The 18,183-nt window shown below is 37.3% G+C and overlaps 2 protein-coding genes across 2 annotated transcripts in view; one reads left to right on the top strand and one right to left on the bottom strand.

The window, feature by feature from the left end:
• Window positions 1-901: 901 nt before the first annotated feature.
• LOC121374014 lies at window positions 902-8,392 on the top strand. Its single transcript, XM_041500886.1, has 3 exons — window positions 902-1,474; window positions 2,916-3,235; window positions 8,075-8,392. Exons 2-3 carry the CDS (start codon window positions 2,966-2,968, stop codon window positions 8,369-8,371), a joined length of 567 nt encoding a protein of 188 aa, XP_041356820.1. The 5' UTR covers window positions 902-1,474; window positions 2,916-2,965; the 3' UTR covers window positions 8,372-8,392.
• A 2,106-nt stretch (window positions 8,393-10,498) lies between these two features.
• The window catches only part of LOC121374381 (lactase-phlorizin hydrolase-like), a 37,744-nt gene continuing 30,059 nt past the window's right edge, over window positions 10,499-18,183 (bottom strand). The window contains exon 17 of the mRNA XM_041501483.1: window positions 10,499-11,356. Within this exon, the coding sequence (XP_041357417.1) occupies window positions 11,085-11,356 (272 nt within the window). The 3' untranslated portion in view covers window positions 10,499-11,084. The remainder of the gene's footprint in view (window positions 11,357-18,183) is intronic.

The following is an 18,183-nucleotide window of genomic DNA, read 5'->3' as shown; positions in this document are numbered from 1 at the left end:
CTCCCCCATACATACATACATACACAGAGTCGAACCTGCTCTAGCGGCCACTTGTATTAAGCAGCCATGTGTGTTAAAAGGCCACATTTTTATTATCCCAAACCATCTAATATAGTACAAACTGACTGTTATTATTAATATTAAGCACCAACCTGTCTTACACTGCAGCTGTTCGACATTCCCTTCGGTGATTGCTTAACACAGCTTTGACTCTATTATATACACGTATGTGTTAAGACAGATACATGTATCGAAATAAAATCAATTTTAAAAAGTCAGCGTATAAGAAAAATAATGTGGTATTTTCTAGATTTGCAAAATGGTTATACGCTAATCCAATATCTGACCAGTTATACACTAGAAAGTTAAGAAATATTTGACAGCGACCTACATACGTGGATATTGTTGATGATCAGCTTATTCTGCGAATAAATGTGAGAGAGAGAAAAAAGAAGACATCGCAATATGGTTCAGTTCTTTATTAAATTAACTTTTCCCTAAAGAAAAAACCCCAAACCTTTCAGTTCTATATTCCTACACCAAGACTATTTAGAACCCCCCCCAACCCCCCCCCCCCCCCAAAAAAAAAAAAACTCAAACAAAAAACAAACAAACAAAACCCAACAACAAAACAAACAAAACAAGGACCCTCAGGCAAAAAAAAAAAAATGTTTTCAATCGACAGAACACAAAACACGCAAAATAAAAATTCGATCAAACAAATTACAATAACAGAAACAAAAAAACCCACAAAAAATTGAAATTATATTTAAACGCCGTTTGGGATTTTTTTTTACTAAAACGAGAAATTCATTCATGCATGCCGTAAACACTGGGAAGTTCATCATTCGACAACACACCTGGCCACGTCACAGACGAGCGTGACTGACAGGTCACGTGACTCGGAAAACGTGCTCCGTTCGGCACAACAATAAACAAACGTAATCTGGAGTCATCCCACCTCACGGAATTGTCTGTTTGTGTTTCTAACGCAAAGAACGCGTGGAACTTTAGCACAACACCTTTGGCAATTACAGCCGAGCAGTCGCGAAGGAAGTTCGTAGGAAGTGCCTCATCCGCCAACGTTTAGGAACGAGACAAAGTTTGAACGACCATTTACAAGTTAAGCAAAACGGAACTTACGCGACAAAAGGGATCATCGAAAAGACAACAAACAATCGAACATATTGTTATCCGTTGACAAATAGGTGAGACGTTTTGACAAAACCTCGCGCTGTCTGTATAAGATCAATCGCCGAGAAGTCCCGTTATGAAAACACGCGAGTCGAGAGATAATAGGATTGAAAAGCGAGTCTAATCAGCGGTTACACCTGTGGGAGGGAGTTACAGATGTCAATTAAAGACGGACATAAATACGACTTAGATAATCCACAGTACGAACTTACCTGTTAGTTTGAAGAACACTGCATGCGGCTAAGGCGTTAACGACCACTGACGAAAAAAAAAAATTCTGGTAAGTACAACCTATTTTAAAATATAATTATTATATATTATGCTGTGATATATAACGTATTTACATTAATTTTTTGTTTTGCTCGCTGATTATTGAAGTTATTAGGCTCTATAAAGATTTTTTGTTAATAAATTAAGCATACTCATTATAATAATCGCTTCTAACTTTCGTTATGTGATTTATACTTCTGTGAATATAAAACATATTAGGATAATTCTCTTAACCTTTTTAGTTATTAATTATCCATTATTTACAAAATATGATGTTCTAAATACAAAACCATGGTAAATTTCCACGTTTAATATTCAGTATCGTATCTAGGCTGCCAAAATTATAGATACATACATAAATGAATTAACTTTCGGTATATGTATATATATACATTAAATGTATGTTTACTTTTTACCTGTTTGGTTATGTTGTACAAGAAGAGGTAACTCATATTATATCAGTCAATATTCTCTGGTTTTTAGATGTAATTGTGTAGCTTTTTTTTTCTCCACAATTGGTCCTGTTTATTTAATACTGAAATTTCTTAAACGATAATAGTGCGATAAAAATAATTTGGCGCTTAATACCAACAACATCCTAATTCCCAGTTCCTTGCGCCCTTCACTCTCATTATTTCTAATATCTAACCGTATATGTGAAAAATCACACCTTCCGTAATTATATGGTGCTCTATCTCAACTAACTGTTATAAAAGTGGCCTTTTTTATTTTGAAGAAGATTATACTTATTACTTATTACCGTGCTCTGATTATTAATTTTACGTTTTATACTGCTGTCTGGTTATTGTAGTTTACGTGTGACATGCTGATAAAAGTTACTTGTTCGCCTCATAAATTATAACACCACTAATACAAGTAGTGTTTTGTGAAACCACCAAGATATGTCTAACCGCTAAATAAATCGTCATTTTAGGCAATTATTTAATATAAAATATATTCACTTTAATTTCTACATTAACATGTGAGTGTATATGTCATCGATTCGGTTTGATTCATTTAAATTATTTTTAAATTCGTGATTTAATGCACCGTTTTCACGTGTGATTAGCAGGGCCCAATGTTAATTTGTATTGAATATTAAGTAAATAATGCATATTTAATAACTGAACATTTTCATGACTAATAAAATATGTAGTAGTGTTTGGCCCACAGCTCCAGAAGGTAACTTCACTTGAGGGGGGAGTATGTAGTAGTGTTTGGATAAAGTGCTTCTACTGGCAGTAGCTAGTGAGAATTTCCTTAGTTGGTAGAGCGCTAGACTATCGTACTGAGAGTCTGTGGTTCGAATCCCCTCAGTGGAGGTTGATTCTTTTGTTACTTTTTTCTAAAAAAATTTTTATTACGTTGGATTGCCGTAACCAATATTTTATATTTTAATGATACATTTAGCATTTCAAAAGTATTACAAGAAATACTGTTTTTTATTTCAGAAAATAGTACACCGGCCCAATATTCTCTGTCAACAGTTTAACAAGTCATCATGAGAAGTGTCACCATGGAAGAAGGCGAACTGGGAGCGACAGTGTTGGTGTCCTCAGATCGCAGTATGTCGATGCTAATAGCCGAACCTTCGTGCGAGGACGTCAACCCTGCATCAGACGAACCGACCGCACACGTGACGCTGCCCCAACGATACAAGCAGCAGCTAAACAAGACGAAATCTGCTGTACCTCGAAATGGTCTCACTGACGACCTGATTTCCAGAGAGAAAGACCTTGGCATTGCCCTCAGATGGATTAGGCAAGAAATCGTATGTTTGTTTACTTCTATCCTAGCTTTTTTGATATAGTATCATGAGGTTTCGATGTTAATTCTAAGTTATTTATTATCAAACGTATGCTGTTTACCTTCAGGATTTTGCTATTCAGGGCAGTTTTGTTTTGTATCCAAGTCAACATAAGGCACCGATGTATTGTGAATAAGTGAATCATACTAATAATCTCTCTCTCTCTCTCTCTCTCTCTCTCTCTCTCTCTCTCTCTCTCTCTCTCTCTCTCTCTCTCTCTCTCTCTCTCTCTCTCTCTCCTGTGTTTGTGTGTGTGTGTGTGTGTACACGTGGGTATATGTGTGGGAATGGGAGGGAGTAGGTGGTTTTGAAGAATTCTGACGAATGTGAGTGATGACTGGGGCAGAACCATCTACCAAGGTCAATGAACACTCGTTGGAGAGAATACTGTGTGAGATTTGTGATGTCACACAACGAAGTTCGACATAAATGAACCGAAACACCATCATTTCATTTTATATCCATTCAAGGTTCAAACACCCTGTACTGTGTACACACCACAGTTATCTGGGCTGTCTGTCCAGGACAGTGGGTTAGTGGTTAGTGAGAGAGAAAAGGGTGTAGTTGCCATAAACCTACCCATTAAGCCCTTAAGAACTCGCCCTGGGTTGTAGCCGGTACTGGGCTGCGAACCCTGTACCTACCAGCCTGTAGTCTGATGGCTTAACCACTGCGCCACCGAGGCCGATAAAACACCATCAAAACAGATTTGAATAAGACGTATACGTTAACTGCATGTAGTGAAAGCGCCGTAAATAGATTTTAATTGAAAAAACAAATCCCGTTTATCGGACTATATATGCAACAAACAGAATACTACAATCGTGTCCGTTAGATTCCATTTAGCTTACAACTGGTTTGAAAACGTTACCAACTTGCTTTCTCTCATTAGACATAATAAGTCACATCTCAAAGCAACTAGTGAGTTTAGTGGTATCTAACGGCCACTCATGTAGTATTCTTTATATATACTATATTAAAAAGTCAATAAGCGCGTAACTGTTCTGTAAAATACACTATATCGAAAACACGTAAAAAAACAAGAAACCCCAATATCTGGTTCTTCCCTATAGTCATCACTCTCATTCGTCAGAATTCTTCAAAACAACCCACCCCCTCCCATTCCCATACATATACTCACGTGTACCCACGTGTACACACACACACACGAGAGTTTGAGTTTGAGTTAGAGAGAGAGACACACAGACACAGACATATATATTATTTTAAGGTAGTGTGTGTGTACACGTGGGTATATGTGTGGGAAAGAAAATGGATATATATATATATATATATATATATATATATATATATATATATATATATATATATATAAATAAAATAATTGCGAACCCTAAAAGTTTAGAAATTAATGAATATATATTTTTACTTTTTAGATAGATGATAGTAAGGTAATTGTTGTTTAAAATTTGCCAAAGCGCGTGAAAGGCATTGTCCAATTTCAAAATATTTCAAACCTATATATAACCACTTATTTTTTGACAGAAAGTCTGACTAAAAAGGTCACTTGATTCAAAACATATCTTATTGTATATAATGTATATATACAAAATAATTGGGCACAAGTTAGGTCAGTGAACACCCGTAGCTAAAACTACAGTTGGTTTATTTGTCTACAAAATTCCAGCTTACCGAGTACGCATTATAAAGTTAATCATTTATCTGCGTCATAACCATTCCTCCCCCATTTAAGTTCCAGCTTTAAATGTCTGGCAGTTTTACTAATCTGAAACACTCCTACTAAAGGAAACCTTTGTCATAGTATCAAAGAGACCCACGAATGTTTTAAGTTGAACAAGGGATGATAAACGTCAGGACGCACTACGTATACCACACAGTGACGCTGATCAAGGAAGCTGGTCATAGCGGAACATTTGTCACAGAGATCGTCAACATATCTCGTCCTATAACATCACACAATGCCGTCCATTGTCAAGATGAAACTTCTTAAAAGCTTGGTCGCACGGCGGTTCACTTACTACATGCCTAACAAAAAGTGTCCTACGTTTTCATTTCATTGGTTCCGCAATATACTTTATTCAATCGGGGAGGGAGAGAGAGAGAGAGAGAGAGAGAGAGAGAGAGAGAGAGAGAGAGAGAGAGAGAGAGAGAGAGAGAGAGAGAGAGAGAGAGAGAGAGAGAGAGAGAGAGAGAGAGAGAGACACCAGACACACACACACACACACAACACATAAATATATAGTTAAACCTGTCTAAACCGGACCCTGAACAAACAGGAATTCTGTTAAAACCTGCCAAGTGTCATGGTCCCGAATTTGCTAAATTAAAAAAAAAACCCCAACAAAAACGCTACCCTCTGATTACACCGGATCCTGTCTAAATCGGATAAATATTAGGTTTAGACATGTTTCATATATATATATATATATATATATATATATATATATATATATATATATATATATATGGATAGATAGACAGATAGACGGAGAAAAGGAAGTAGTATCTTTACAATCATAGATATGGAGGGAGGGAGAGAGAGAGTGGGGCAGGGGTGTTAGACTAATTCCATAATGTGTGTGTAAGAACGACTTCCGTGGATTCTAGTCTGGCACCTATATTTTGTTTTAGCATGGTTGTGTATACATGCACCTGTATTTGTTTTACTTTATTTACGTTCAATCTGAACACCAAAGTCTCCCAAACAAAAAGTCAGGATGTTTTCGAGATATAAATATTCCCTAGTCAAACAAGCTGCATATTTGCTGCGTTTTGTTTATCAGCGAAAGTTTTCCTTTCCTGAATTAGCATGTATTTGCCTTACTAACACGTGGCCCGTCTTATTTGCTTTACCCAAGTCGTTTGGCTGATTATGTCATGCACAGAGCAAATACCACCGCTTGTGGCGATGCTACATTGCGACGATGTGCTGTTGACCAACTTGGGCTCTCCAGAATGAAAACCAAATAGGAAGACATGCGGTGTACTGGCGTTAAGCCACGGCGGTGCGTGGGTGGTCGTTTGTTTCTCCTCTCAACACTAAAGCGTGTACAAATTAAGATTTGTAATCCCTAAAATTAGAATATCATCTTTTAAGAGTCGGCCATAAATCTGTCATTTGTTCAGATTTAATCCTGCTAATACAACAAACAGTGACATCCTCTGGACTCCACGAGTATTCTGTCATCTTTTAATAAAGAAACGGTCAAACATTTTATTTGACGGGGAGGGGATGGGGAGGAAAAGGTAATGCTAAGAGGGCCCTACCTAACATTTTCCTGGAATGGGGAAGGAGGAAGTGACCATGACCTTTTTAACAGTACTGATGACTTCTCTGATAAGAAATATTTGTAAGGTCCGGTTGACGTTTCCTAGTTTTCGAGGTACGAACCTTTTCGTTTCTAAGGACGACCAGGAACAGGATGGATTTGCAAAAACTGATAAGCCAAACGTTGTAACCAGTATGTGATAAATTAAAGTTTTATTAAATAAACACTGTAATCGAGGATTTACCCAGGATATTTCGCCAGGGTACCATGTGTGATGGGATTAGGGAAATTAGTGCGAGTAAATCATACTTGGGACATGTTTTCTGTTAAGTTAATTTCTTAGAACAGACATAATTATATATGCGTCGTTGAACAAAACATTTCTTTCTTTCCATCTTTCCATGTCAAAGTGTTGTTTGTCTTTGACATCATTTCGTTTTGAACAGTCGCTGAAGACATGTGACTCCTGTAATCCACGCATACCGTGTAAAACTGCAACGTGTACAAACTCTTAAACGTATACACGTCCACTGATCGTCGCGATGTTGGCTCACTTAAGCTTACACACGCTTTGCTTTCCTTGTTGAATGTGTCTGTAGTCCGATATATACAGGCATGTTGGTTTTCGTGTTCATTACACGCATGAACATTGACAAAGGTTCTGGACATGACGCGTTTAACCAGGTTATAGAAACAAATGAAATGTTATGCGATCATTCCCATGTAATTATCATTATAAAGCAGTGTGCACGTGTGCGGTATAGGACCGAAACTAGGATTTAAAAACAGAAGAGTGAAAAGTGAATAATAAAAATAATAAACTATAATGGTTTTGTTTAAAGTGGACCTAAACATGTAATGGCCATTAGTTCATAGACAACACGATGCCACAATTTTACTCAGTTTTAAAATGGAGTGAAAACCGATTAATACTTGTCTCAGCACTAAAGGGTGTATGCCATCAAATCAAATATCATAGACAATAGACACATACATGTGTAAAACTGCTACAATCAATAGGTACACCATGTATATATACATTACCACCCCACCATAAGAACAAATGGTGGTACGCTGTTCATTTCAGACATAACGGGAAGCGTCTATGATTACCCTGTATTCACACACATTGTCATCCTATTAGTAGGACACGGTACTAGTTCACATTAAAATAGAAGTCTTTACTGGCCAAATGAAACATTTTATGACAACAAAGAAACTGTCACATTTATTACCAACGGCAGGACTGGTAGCGTTAAATGTGGAATGAAAAGTTGGGTGCACTTTGACCTGCTGAAATACTGTTTGACGTGTTACGAAACCTTCCTCTAGACTTGTCAATAAGACTGCATAGACCTCCTCGCTTCAGATTTCGTTTTGTCGGTCCTGTTAATGTGAATACATAATTTTATTTTATTCTGACACACATTTTGATGAGATGTCATATCCCTTCATTGGAAAAACCCTGCATTTATATTAAACAGTATAAAATAACCTGGGCGAGACCTTTTTTAATATGTACTAGTACTATTTTTATTTTTATGTTTTTCAGCTTCAGATGAAAGAACAAGACAAATGTCTACTGAAACAGTTCGTCGATCTGCGAGCCAGTATCTTACAGCTTCGTTGCATGTACCAGCTTCAGGGATCCACGCCTGACGTCAGCAGTCTTGAGGGAAGCACCACATCACTGACTGACGTCGCCGCGAAACACCGGAAGTGTCATGTCGGTATCCCACGTGCAGATAGTGACTTCCTTGACTTTTCATCCAGAACAAAATCGCTGATGTCATTACAAAACTCACCACAGTTTACTCGCCTCAAGTGGAAAAGCGATGAATTCATTTGAACCCCCCCCCCCCCCCCAACCAAAAACAAAAAACAAGACAAGAAGGAAAACACATGAACAGAAAAGGAACCCAAGTATTCCTACTTTACGCTTGATAATTACACAAGGCATCGATTGCAATCGATATTAATCGATGAATTGTATCAGAAGTAGGCGGAACATCCGGTCAGAGTACCTTATTTATTTAACACGTTATTACAACAAGAGTTTTCAGGAGAAAAGAAAACATTAGTGCTTATGGCCTTGAATGGTGCTGTGAATATATTACTGCGACTGCATACACGTAGCCGGAAAGTGATTATTTATAAATGTGCATGTCAAAGGGATTGTAATGATTTATGCGACATTTTCAGATCTCAAAGCAGTATTATGAATATTCAAAGGAAAAATTCATTTCCGTATACATTACTTATATTTTAGAGCTTTTAAAATTGTGTTATGTGACTTGCGTATTTGTTTTATATGTATTAAAACATAATGCAAACAATTATTTGATGATCATTTTATTATACACTGAATAATATTTAAACTTATTATTGGAAACATTATGCTATCAATCTCTTGGTGAAAAACTCATCCGTTCAACGATTGATTGATTGATGAGAGAGAGAGGATGAGAGAAAGAGTAGTAGTAGTGAGAGAGAGAGAGAGAGAGAGAGAGAGAGAGAGAGAGAGAGAGAGAGAGCCGCGCTTGATTCACCACCAAAATATTAATGTATCCATGGTACAGAGATTACTAGAGTAATTATCTAAACTGCAGACATAAACTTCACAAGAAAATAAAAGCCAGCAACTGAAAACAAACGACGGCAACGTGTATTTTACTTGGCAGATTTTAAAAACTGCACGTACTACGTGCTTGTAGGAGACTCCCAACGGCTTGTTTTATTTAGGAATGTCGCAGAACACACAGCCAAACTGATTTGTGGCGATATTTCTGTCTTTCAGGGTTTTTTTCTTTCTAGAACGTAAACGTTTTACACAAAAAAGCTTTATTTTGGCACACTGCATTCACAAAGGTTACTCTAAAAGTATTCCTTTAACTTTGTTTTGTCAGAAGTGTGTCTTCTGTCAATACACCAATTACGTATGTACTACAATAGCCTTGGATAGGGCAGACTAATATGTTGTGATCTTTAGATACTAAGTCTTTATAATAATAATAATAATAAAAAAAAAATTCTTTTCTTAAATCCAGAATTTTCAGGTATTTTAGTCCGGTAGCCTTTTAAAACCCCCACTTATGGCTTTATACAAAGGTGCGGTCTATCTAGAATCAATCCCAGTCGGTGGGTCCATTGGGCTATTTCTCGTTCCAGTCATGGTATGTACTTCCCTGTCTGCGGGATAGAGCATATAAAAGATCTCTTCCTGCTAATCGAAGAAGACTAGCCCATGGATTGGCGGCAGTAGGGTTTTAAAAAAATTATCTGTGGTCCTTAACCATGTAACCGTAATTAAAATATGTTGAGTGTGTCGTTTAATAAAACATTTCCTTCCCTTCATCGTCTTCTACAATTTGACATCCAATAGCCGATGATTAATTAATCAAAGTGCTCTAGTGGTGTCGTTTAAAAAAGAAAGCTTTAACTTTCACCTTATGCAAAGGCAAAATTAATACTTGACCGCAAATAGAGAACCCTGAGTCCTTGGGAGAGGCCTGATGACTGTCGGAGACTAACCTCACTGTTGATTTATAGGTTTCAATAACGATTAGCAGATCATATTTTTCATATGCAATTTTCCAGAGACATAGCAAGATATACACCGGCCCTAAACATTTATTAGGATCGTCAGAAACAGCAAAAATATAGCAAACTTGTCGGCAACATCAGCCAGGAATCCGTGCCATAACGGAGTGGTCGCCTCATCTGAATGCGACCAGTTCCGTCGGTCGTCCGCTAGAGATCCTCTAATAGAAATGATTATTTTCTGTTTTTAAATTATTTGGCTGTAATTTTCATGAGTATATAATTCAAGGTATAATGTTTATTTATATATGTACTGTGACCTCCAAGTTCTCTGTCTCTCTGTGGAGCTGAAAACAGATTCAGTCAGAAACACAACTTCTGTGCACATTCATATGCACGTATAAATAATAGTATAGCATTATGAACTAAAACCAGACCCTGTTAATATATTTTATTTGCATTCTATATACATGTACCTATTAGAAAGCAAGAAAACAGCCACATACATTTCTAGTATTCACTAATTACTATGAATATAAATGGATTATCAGTCAATTTTTAACCAGAATTTGAAAATAGTTTTGGTATTTGTAAATACGACGTGTAAATAATTTAATCGTAAAAGATTACGTTTTATTATTATCTTTTAAATTACCTTTTTTAAACGAAAACTGTACAATAATGTATTTCATTCTGTTTTATAACAGACTGAGTTATAATAGAGGTTTTTCGCATTCCACTGCGCATATGCTACTCCGCAACTCGTGAATGCTAACCGTGAACTCACGTGAGATCTCGGAAAAATAGCCCTGTTACATGATGGGCATGGATAATGCGAGGCCACACAATAGGAATGTGAATTAGCTTTATTGTTAATTATTCTATCAGTAGGCAACCCTACAATTTTGTCGACTTCCAACAAATACTTATTGGGAATGTTTCTGAATTATTGCTTATCACGAAATAAAAAATGCTTTGTTGTTAACGCCCGATGGGCATGTGACCTCTATTAGACCTTGTAACTAAAAACAACACACTATTAAGAAGAGCAAAGAGGCACACCAGCTTGAGCCCACAACTATCGTGCCTCCAGATGCTGGTTTAGGAAAGCCTCGATTTGAGATAACATTTTTGTAGAATAAAGCAGACTTCTTAGGAATTCGTGGTCGGTTTGGGTCGGAGAAATTTACGTAGTTGAGTCCAAACTTTTCTGTGAAACCACTACGCCATTCAAAATTGTCCAAGATGGACCAGACGGTATAGCCAACAACATTACAACCATCGAGTTTTATAGCTGAAAAAGAAGTGAATAAATATTACGTTCTATTAAAAGAACCCGCACATTAACAGAGCCGTAGCTAGCGGTAAAAGTAATAGAAACTTACTGGTTATTGATATTGACCTTTTAAGTATGTAACCTAGATTTCAAAATGTCCAGGGGGCATACCTCCGTACCCCTTATGTCTTGCGCATTCCATATTCCTTTGTTCCGAGAATTCATCTCACCCCCCCCCCCCCCCCAAACAAAACAAAAAACCCAACCCCTACCAACAATCGGCCCTGATTAAGGCATATCAAATACTGACAACAAATATAACTAAATGTTTTAAAGTATAATTATCCAATTGATGTTTTAACAAAAACATGATGACATGCATTCGTGTTCTGAGGATGGGGACATAGTCCAGTGGTAAAGCGTCCCCTGGTGCGAGGTCGGCCTATAGTCCAGGCAGTTATGTAAATTTGCATTTTTTTTTGCTCAAGTCAGTAAAATGTATTTCTTTTTATTCTTAAGACTATCCAAAATTAGAAATCCATTGGTAGCATGTTTGTCAGTCATTTGATCATGGCGGCCATCTTGAAATTCAAAATGGCCATAATTTGGGGATATTTTACATATATTTTGACTCTTAATTAACATAGAAACACAATTCTTGTGTCTATTTATATTTTTGAGGGCAATGAACTCGTTGATAACATTTTATTTAGTCATTTGGGCATGACAACTATCTTGAAATTCAAAATGGCCACCAAGTAAATATTCTTATATATATATATTTACTCACAGTTGACCCACACCAACAATTTAGGTATCTGTTTACATTTATGAACTCAGTGAATGAAGTTATGAAAACAAAAATTGTTGTCTGACCTAAGCATCCATCTTGAAATTCAAAATGGCCACCATTTTAATATATTTTTCCATATATCTTAAGTCTCGGTTAACATAGAAACACAATATTTTTTGTGTAGCCATGAATTTATTGATGACATTTTTATAGTCATCCAGCCGTGGCAGCCATCTGGAAATTCAAAATAGTCACCATTTTAATTTATTTTTCATATATCGTAACTTCCGGTTAAGGCAGAAGCACAATTATTTTTGTCTGTACATTTTTAGGATCAATGAATTAAAGGGTGATGTTTTTATAACCATCCTCCAATCATGGAACTACGTTAAAATTCAAAATGGCAGCCATATGGAGACTTAAAGATGGCCACCAATAGACCTCTTTCACATTCCACTGCGCATGTGCCCGTTGCGGGGTAACTCGAGGACGCAAACTCAAGCGAGATCTCGCAAAAATAGACCTGTGGACAAGTTGGGGGGGGGGGGGGGGGGGGGGGGGGGGCATAGACAATGGGAGGCCACGCAATAGGAATGTGAATATCTCCATGATTAATTATTCTATCAGTAGGGAACCCGAAAATTCTGTCAACATCCAACAAGACTTATTGGAGACATTTGTGAATTATTGCTTATCACGAAATAAAAAATATTTTGTTGTTAACGCCCGACAAACCATAGGTTCGGATTCGTACGCAATAAATATCGGATATGGGCTGAAATAATATTAATGTGTGCGCGCGTGTATGTATGCAGATATGTATTGTATTTAACATAATTTAAATATTTATAAAGCATTATACAGATAAATACATTCAGGATTCTTGTCGGGTTTCTTTTCACCAAGTTATTTAAAATTTTGTTCGGTATTTGGAATAAAATTAAATTATATATATATGAAAGTTGAGCTATGGTATATAAAACATTAGAATCAGGCCCGTAGGAATGATATCTGGAGTTGGGGGAGGAGAGGGGGCACAATCTGTAGTGGAGGGACACAGTCTAGTTGGTGGTGGTGGTGGTGGTGGGGTGTCAAAAACCATATTTTAAACCGGGTTTATAAAAGTGGGGCTATAGTCCTCCCCCCCCCCCCCCCCCCCCCCCTCCGGACTTCTTGGTTGCTACCGACCGGAAAATGGTCAGAAATATAACTGTATTGCATATACAGCTATTTAAATTCGAAGCAAGATTATTTAACCTAATAAAGATGTAAGTTTTGTTTATAACATATTAGACTAGCCAACAGCTTGATAATATAGTTACAAACTCAGGATGGTCTCTTTATTATAAACTCATGAGGGTTTATTATTCGCAGTCATAAGGTACTTCGTTTGAAGCATATTAAGTACCATGTCAGGCCCGTAGCCAGGGGGTACGATCCCCCCACGCAGGATTGAGAGTTCCGCTCAAATGAAAAAAAATATATATCGGATTTTACATATAAAAGTCCTTGTCCCCAAATGACCGGGATAACGTAACAAGAACGTCTGTCTGAGGTTCCATTTGCTGAAAGTTCGATCCTCCTCAGTGGGCCCGTTTGATTATTTCCCGTCCCAACCAATGATCCATCAAAGGACGTCGTGTATGCTATCCTGTTTGTGGGATGTGAGAAGTATGTCATGTATCATTTATTATAAATACATTGGTACGACTGAAAACAAACGGTTTCTTGTTGTAGCTCTGTGACCAGGCCATTTTACATGCATACCACAACTTAATGCAACTTGTTAACGTATATTTCGCAACACAAGTTCGTGTTCGTGTAACCGGCATCATCTCATTGTTTGGCAAGGGGTTATATATATATATATATATCTATATATGGGGAAACCCCCTCCCCCCCCCCCCATCTACGGCTCCGCGCCTTCGACGCTCGCGTTTGATGAGTTCCCTTTACATGAAATTTCGATTCTCTCCCCCCCCCCCACCCCCCGCTAATCATACTGGCTACGAGCCTGAACTTATATACACTATTCATAAGTTAGACCAAACATCAAATTAGGGTCGTATCGGGTTGCATGTGTCTACCACTACCACTCTGGAAAGGTTGTTGTACATGGTTATGTATAATCATGTACGTTATAAAAACGTGTGATACTTGCATACCATATCGATATATAGGACTCCTCCCTATACTTATAAAAGTGCTGATGGTATTGTTAACGATCTCGACCAATGTTCAAAATACAAAATAGTAACCAAACACTATTGTACATACAGATATATGTTTACTTCAAACTGATCTTCATGTAAAGAAGAAGATGTCATCTTCTAAATTCTTCAAAACAAACAACGCAAACAGCATGTCAACGTTTACTTCCACGTTCACATGTGATGTCAAACTTTGAGCCGCGTGTACTCGGTTTCCGACGTCTGCTAATTTGTAGGGTTTCGCCTGTGACGGCTCATATATGTTTTAAAACTTCGTAAATATCAGATATTATTTCAAGTGAAGTTGTATGTATCTGATATAAATGACAGTGAAAATAAAATAAAATAAAATAATAAATAAAGTAAGATAAATAAATAAGTAAAAAATAAATACATAAATAAATAATTTGTGGATAGACATGTAACATTGATTAGTAGTTGTACGACTGTCTTTTTTTAATGAAACGATAAGGGGGAAAATAGAGCTGTGATAAAGGTCTATGTGAGTTGGGGGTTTTAGGGGGAAGAGGAGGCATATTTGATTACATTTTAAATACTGATACATGTGGAGAATTAATCATCACTGGAGTATTTAACTATAATTCTAATTGTTAAAAGTGAAAAAACACATTACACTAAAGTTAATTTTATTGTATGAATCTTTTAATTTTGCGTTGTTAAAATACCCTTGACAGGCGGCTCCAGAGACTTCGTCTAAGTTAATGTTTCACTGCTTTTGGTCTCAAACCATTCCGATGTAAACTTTAGTAGACCGTTTTTCGCAGCCATTTTAACATCTGATACGAAATATGTACGTTAGTTGCTAGAGATTCACAGCTCCTACGAAGCTATTCACGACGCTCATGACAACTGTCGATCATGCCCCCCAATTTGTATATAACCTCGATACCGTCCAATTCGGCAAGGGACAGTACTCTTCGCGCACATGCGCAATGGGAATGTGAAAGAGGTCTATTTTATCATTTGGCAAATATTTTTCCTCCTAGTCCACATACATTTTATGTGAAATAATTAAAATATTGCATTACTAATGACTTTCATGTTCTAGATTTTAAACTAATGAAACAGAGGAACAGACCAACTGTAAACTGTGATTCACAATGACATATTAGCAGGGCTCACACATTTAGTATCTGGCTAATTGAATGTTGTTTAAATTAGCCACTTTTTAATAATTTCTAAAGAAATAGCCTACATACATGTATCTGAAAATTGACTAAAATTAATTATTTTCCATTGTGACCCCTGATTAGGCATCTACTTCGTCTGTAATGGCATGTGTATTGCAGCAACCATCACCACTTGTAGAGTTCTGTACATTGCGGGTTGTATTCCTTACAGGTTCATCTACTTAAAGGAGAGGACAATTAAGGCATTTGGCCTGGTATGCATACACAACGATATATAATGCACATTGTTGCTTAATATCAACACGTATAATCGTATAGTTAATTAATAAAACGGTTAAATGTGACGGCTATTATATATAACGGGCGCAGCCATTTTGTACCATCTCAATGAGTACGCCCTCTGGCGAGCTGGTGGTTACGTAATACTTAACGCGTAACGTCAGGAATGAGCCTTAGAACTAGAGAAACACAATCTACCTGGTTTTTGCGGGATGATAAATAGTCATACATTGCAATGTTCTGTAATAATACACATCCCAGTAAGCCAGCAATAAGTATATCCAGCACTATATATATTATTTTTCAATACAAAATAAAATACCATTGTCAAAGTGGCTACACAACAAGTCGAAACAATTAACAATGTTTTGCCCATGCATTAACCTATGTACTGAAATGATACACGGAGCGTTTTCTTAGTTAATTGGTCTATGCTGTTAGTTGCTTCTACCTGTGATTCCTGATTGGCAGGTGTGTATTTGATTGGTAACCAGACGAGCCAATTAATTGACGCTGTCTAGACACAAAAATACATACCGGTATTGTGGAATATTACCTGTCGCCCCTAAAATTGTAATGGACATGGTTTATTACTGTAAATAGTTCTGTAAAACTATTGATTAAGTAGACTTTTCCATCTAAAACCACAGAACCGACCAATTACGTAGTCCCAAAGAAAAGAAAAATATCACTTGGGTATCGTGGGTTGTCGTTTTTGCTCCAACGTAGCATATCAATAGGCCTAATAGTGTACATTTTTCCTTTGGATTATTAAACAGAGAAAAATACTATAACCCCATTTTGTTCCATTAATGCAACTTGAAATATATTTAGTTAAATAGTTTATTATATTATTACTTCATTTATGCTGTTTTACAAGTCAGGTTGATCAAAGAGAAGCGCCTTGTCGAAAATTACTGCTTTTGTTTACACTGTACATACAGGAGATGGTCAGGAGCTGACGTCACTTCGCCCCAAGCTATCCCACCGGACGTCACAAAAACGAAAGAAAATGGCTGCCCCCAGGTAGCAGGAATAATCATGTTTTTTTATTAACTCTAAAATTACGCGTTTATCATTTGCTAAAGTGTCAGTATGTGTTGGTGGTCCGGGTATACATCTTTCCAACACATAAGGCTCTTATTTGAGTTGACCTTACCTTTAAACACTTACTGATACCACAGTTGCATCTGATCAGTTCTATCACAGCCTCTGGTGCAGCTTGCACCTTCAACCACATTTACAAATATATCCTCCTTGATCCAACCATGGGTCTAGATCACTGGGTGTAGCATGGAACCCTAAGCTAGAAAATTTACTTGGAGATATGCTCTTTGGGTATGCTTTTATTAGATATCTGGCAGTGTTTCCACACTTTGATTTGGTGATGGTGTCTTGAACTTCTATCCTCTCAGAATAGCTGCATCAATTATACAAATGACCCTTGGGCTTAGTACCATGGAGTACTGACCTCTTTATATGATTCATCAGTAATTTGAAGCTGGCTAAGAGCTCCAGATATAGCCAGTGGAGCTTTCCCGAATACATTCAATAACATTTGTTTGCATATACCATCAATTTTTTCTGTGGTGTCACATCCAGTTACTACATGCAACCCTGGTAATGTTGATTTTCTTTCTGAACCCAGTTCATCATTACCGGCCTCGGTGGCGTCGTGGCAGGCCATCGGTCTACAGGCTGGTAGGTACTGGGTTCGGATCCCAGTCGAGGCATGGGATTTTTAATCCAGATACCGACTCCAAACCCTGAGTGAGTGCTCCGCAAGGCTCAATGGGTAGGTGTAAACCACTTGCACCGACCAGTGATCCATAACTGGTTCAACAAAGGCCATGGTTTGTGCTATCCTGCCTGTGTGAAGCGCAAATAAAAGATCCCTTGCTGCTAATCGGAAGAGTAGCCCATGTAGTGGCGACAGCGGGTTTCCTCTCAAAATCTGTGTGGTTCTTAACCATATGTCTGACGCCATATAACCGTAAAATAAAATGTGTTGAGTGCGTCGTTAAATAAAACATTTCTTTCTTTCTTTCCAGTTCATCATCAGTTAGTTGCATGTTGATCTGGTTGCGACTTACGTCTGTAGCGATAATTAGTGGGATCAGTATGTGTGTGATCTTCTCAGGATAAGAACTAAGTCTGTGTCTGGTGCATAAATTCACTTCTAACGGAAGCATTTCCTGCATGCTTTGATTCACTATTAGATGGTTACATGGGTGTAAGATTTACCTTTTAACACAATAATATTTATGAAAGATGACATCAGATATTTCTACTAACCAGGCTACAGATTTTCGAAGCTATCCGAGCACTACGATATCGAAAACTAGTGCAGGCCATGATGTGACAATGACACATGATTCCTCATACTCGTGAAGTAATCGGGCCAGGCAATGA

Source organism: Gigantopelta aegis, chromosome 6, assembly GCF_016097555.1.
Source record: "Gigantopelta aegis isolate Gae_Host chromosome 6, Gae_host_genome, whole genome shotgun sequence".
NCBI classification, from domain to species: Eukaryota; Metazoa; Mollusca; class Gastropoda; order Neomphalida; family Peltospiridae; genus Gigantopelta; species Gigantopelta aegis.
Note: the sequence above shows the minus strand (reverse complement) of the source record. Positions and strands in the feature narration are given on the sequence as shown.